Below are 4596 nucleotides of genomic sequence, written 5' to 3' on the forward strand. Positions count from 1 at the left end.
CCCTCAATTTCCCTTAAATTACCAACTTCTGACCATTCTGTGACATAACTTTTACTACTGTCACAGACTCACAGACTAAGAGCTATCCTAACCTCCCTCTCTCTCTCTCTGTATAAACCAGCTGTCTGTTTTTGTCTGTCATGCTACTTACTACTTGAGGTGCTATTAATCATCCCCATCAACTTATAACTATATCAATTTTGCCTCAATTACCAATTATATATATATATATATACACCATCCTTCATTATATAAATGTTTCTAAACTAACATTCAAATAGAAATTCATTAAAATCTTAGCTGAAATTAAGACTCAGATAGAATGGAGATAGTGGTTGTTCTATGTCATCGTCACACTACTCTAGGTTCATATGATTAGATTGGAAGTTATTACGAAATAACTAAATTAGAAGTTCAACTTAAATATTGCAATTTCTAAAACTAATCATGAATGTCTGGTTTACTATCCATTTTGTATTAATTTTTGTTTTTGAAAATTAAGTTTATGAACACAACTTCCACCTTCCTCTGTTATCTAATTTTCATAAGTGCTTTAAAAAACTAAGCCAAAATTTGAGAATTAAAAGAAATAGCTTTCAAAAAATTATTTTTATTTTTAAAATTGGACTAAGAATTCAATCATTGTACTAAATATGCAAATAGTTATAAGAAATGTAGATGAAATAGACTTAATTTAAAAAATAAAAAAAAAAAATAGTTACCAAATGAGACCAAAAGTTTTGTTTCATGCTGATTTCTTAACCAAGTTCAAATACAAAAATAAATTTTTAAAATTATTCATATATTGATTTTTATAATGCGACTTTGATTTATTAAAACATCACAATACAAAAAAGATAGAGATAAAATGAATGTTTATAAACTTAATTTTTCAAAACTAATAACCAAAAATAAAATTATTATCGAACAAAATGATTGTTAGTTTTTGTATTTCTAATAAATCTTAAATTTAGTCCCCAAAATTCTAGTTTATTATTGGTTTTTTAAAAATACCATTTTGTTATCTATAGCCATTTTTACTATAAATTTTGAAAATATATTCATCTATTTTATTTCTTTGAATGAAAATCGTTATCCTTATTATTTAACCAATTTCGGTTAAAAATTAACTTTAGGAAACTAAATTAAAAATTTGATGAAAGTACGATGACTAAAATTATACAATTAAAAATATAAAAAAATAATATTAAACAAACTTCAAAGTAAGAGATCAAAATGATATTTTAATTCTTTTTTTAATATAAATATAACTTAGCATGAATTTGTAACAAAATGGGTCATTATTTTTTAGGGAGTTTAGTTTGTTTGATGTGTGTATATATATTTGACTTCACAGTTAAAACTAGCTGTCTATTCCATTATCATGCACGTGCACACATGTGATTATTTGTGAAAATTCAACCATTTTTTATTCTTCAAAAGAAAAAAATAGAAAACATTACATTCAGCATTGACAAATTACAAATTTGATATTACACAGACACAAAGCAAATTTCCATCTTCTCAAAAGATTCATTAATATGCTTTTTCATTCAATCCAAATAATCTCTCTCTTTCTCTCTCTTTCTTTTATCTTTTTGGTTTGTACTGTGAGAAATGAGAGAAATCCACTGTTCTTAAACGCACCTGATTTTTGATAAGCTGCTTCATGATTTCCCCTTTTCAACTGCATTGGAGAAATGATTCAATTATTGTCAAAGAATAATGAATTTTGAATTTGGGAATTACTGTTATAACTACTTGTAGAAATCAATGGAGGTTTTCGCCGGAAAAAATGGAGAAAATCTGATATGATTGACTGTCGATGACAAACTCACCGGAAACAGAGTTTTTTTTTTCTTCTTCTTCTTTTGCTGTTTTTCAGCTTCTCACGGCTAACAGTGAAGGAATAGCGTTCAAATCCGGTGATGGGTTGCTTTCTGTAGCTTGTCTGATTATGGATCGTTTTCGATCCTTTGAATTTGACGGTTTAAAAGCTCTCATCGGACTTGCAAATGCCCACGTCCAGGTTCTGCTCCGGCCACCGCTTATTAGTGGCCCAGCTGCCGGAGTTGGTTTACGGGTAAGCTCGTCGGCGGAGGATGAAACTAAGTAAGATGAGGAAGATGAAGACGAAGAAGATGAATTCATCATGAATCCACTGAATAAACCGCCGCATTTTACTCTTTCTTTGATACAGTGATGGTCGACGCCGGCGCCGTTACGGTGGCTGGAGTTTCCGTTAGTGGAGACTTTAGAAGACTTATTTTCTCTCTGAGATTCGACTCGGCGGAGCGTACAGTCGCCGAAACCGGTAGAGATTCTCTCGAAAAAATCACCGGAAAAGCTCCGACTACCGCACCCGACGGATCTGGATCTCGAAACCTTCCGTTCAAACGACGTCGTATCACTATTAGGGCTTTCGTCTTCCTCTAAAATAGTAGCGTTTGCCCCCAGATTACCACCACCAGTAGTAGTAATACCCTTACTGTTACTATTCTCCACTTTCCTCGGCGCGTGAGATTTCGATGACGACGGCGCGTGGTAATATAGAAAAGACCAAAAACCCCCTCCTCGCTTCCTAGGGCTAAAATCAGCGCCGTCGTCACCATCAACAAGAAACTGTCCTCTCCTCGGCGCCGTCGTGGATTTACTCCTCTTAAAAACGACGTCGTTACTTCGATTATACTCAGCTCCACCAACCGTAACAACTTTCTTCTTCTTTTTAGCCAACAAAAAAGGAATCCGGGCCCGCCTCGTATCATGATAATGACAATCAACGCCATTAGCGTTGAAATTGACAGTTTTCGAAGTAGAACCAGCACCGATCGAAATAGCATTCGACGGAGCAGTAGGAGCATTATTACCACCACTACCACAACTAACATTATTCTCGGATCCAACGGAAGGAGAAGAAGGAGAAGAAGACGAACCGCGAATCGGAAGTGGGAGAGAAGAAGAAACCAGCTTCCCAAGCTTCTCTTGGAGACAGAAGGCACAGATTCCACCGGGATTGGTTCGGTAAGGATGGTCGCTGCATTGCATTCCGTCTGACATGTCGTCGTCGAGGCCAACACCAACCTTACCGCCGACGACGCCGACGGCGGCTGGAACAAGGGAAGGTTTGAAGGAGTCAATCTTCATCATAGTTAGTGGAATGGAAAGGTGGAGAGAGTGAAGGGAAAATGGAGGAAGAAGAAGACAAATGAAGAAGAAAGGAATGGGGAGAAAAGAGAAATAAGAGAGGGGAAATGGAAATGCATTGAAGTAAGGGAGAAATGTGGGGATGACACTGCAAACGAATTGACGAGAGATTTCACAGTAGCACGTGGAATACTGACTCTTCTCAATGCCTTTCTTTTTCCTTTTATTTTTCTTTTTCTTTTTTCTATGATAAATCTCATGATTATTATTATTATTATTATTATTATTATTATTATTATTATAAATATAACCAATATTCATTTATATCCGCCAACTTTTTTACTTCTTTTCAAATAAAAGTAAATAAGTCAATTTATTTACAAATATATCTAATATGAGTTTTAAACTTTAAACCAATATCTATATCAAAACTCTAAACTAATAATTGTATCATTTGTGTCAATTTAAACCTCTAAGTATTAAGTATGTTAATTTAAACTCTTAAATTTGTATATATCAAACTTATATAAGTGTATTAATTTAAACCATCTATTGTGTTTATTTGAACAACCTTAAGAAAAATTTAAGAAAGTTAAGGGTTTAATAGTGTGTTTGGAATACATTTTCAGTTGTTTAATTTTATTTTTTAAATACATTTTTTTTCAAAAAACTAGAGTGTTTGATAATTACTCAAAATAGTTTTTTTCATGTGTATTTTAATCATCTTTATCAAAGGTGTTTAAATAAAATTGAGTTTTTTGAAAAATATTTTTTCCCCAAGTCGATAAACGGATTCTTAAATTAATATGCTCGTGAAAAGTTAAGGTTCAAATTGACATTTCATAAAAGTTCAAGGTTTTAATTGATACAATTATTGGTTGGGTGTAAATTGATACAATATTAGTTTAGGGTTTAAATTATACAACCTCCACCTCTTGAATTGAAGTGCATGCCAATATCACTAAACCAAACTCACTTTGGCCAATAGATCTTGATTTAGTCTTTTTTAAGTTGTTTTTTTTTTTATTGAAATTAGTTTAATAATAACAATCGTTTCCATACCATAAATATAATATGTCATCTTTCTAACGTTGATGGTGAAAATGCTAATAGACGATAACAAGTTTTTTAAAAATAATAATAATAACATTTAAAGTGTAATGTACTAAATTTAAACATTTGAAAATATGAAAACTAAGATTGAATGGTCTTGAAAGTATATGGACCAAAGTGAAGGTTTAACATATATGGATACGTGTATGTGTGTGTGCACGTTTTTTTTTTTTTTTTTCATGTCGAATTATACTATTGAATTTTGAGTTTTGTGACCGTTAAGATTTTGGATTGGCAATTGTATGGTCTTACACTGTCATTCACATTTCATTTGAAAAATATCGTGTTGGACTTATAACGGTTTTCAATTAAACTCTGGAATCATTTCGAGTGAATCAA

General features: G+C 32.3%; 1 protein-coding gene across 1 annotated transcript; it reads right to left on the minus strand.

The window, feature by feature from the left end:
• Window positions 1-1442: 1442 nt before the first annotated feature.
• Window positions 1443-3343, minus strand: LOC120092831. Its single transcript, XM_039051055.1, has 2 exons — window positions 1839-3343; window positions 1443-1687 (listed from the first exon to the last, which is right to left on the minus strand). Exon 1 carries the CDS (start codon window positions 3145-3147, stop codon window positions 1882-1884), a length of 1266 nt encoding a protein of 421 aa, XP_038906983.1. The 5' UTR covers window positions 3148-3343; the 3' UTR covers window positions 1443-1687; window positions 1839-1881.
• Window positions 3344-4596: the final 1253 nt, after the last annotated feature.

This window comes from Benincasa hispida, chromosome 12 (genome assembly GCF_009727055.1).
Source record: "Benincasa hispida cultivar B227 chromosome 12, ASM972705v1, whole genome shotgun sequence".
In the NCBI taxonomy this organism is placed as follows: domain Eukaryota; kingdom Viridiplantae; phylum Streptophyta; class Magnoliopsida; order Cucurbitales; family Cucurbitaceae; genus Benincasa; species Benincasa hispida.

Bases quoted from the DNA above. Each gene is read 5' to 3' on its own strand.
- LOC120092831 (XM_039051055.1), bottom strand. From the start codon at position 3,147: ATGATGAAGATTGACTCCTTCAAACCTTCCCTTGTTCCAGCCGCCGTC.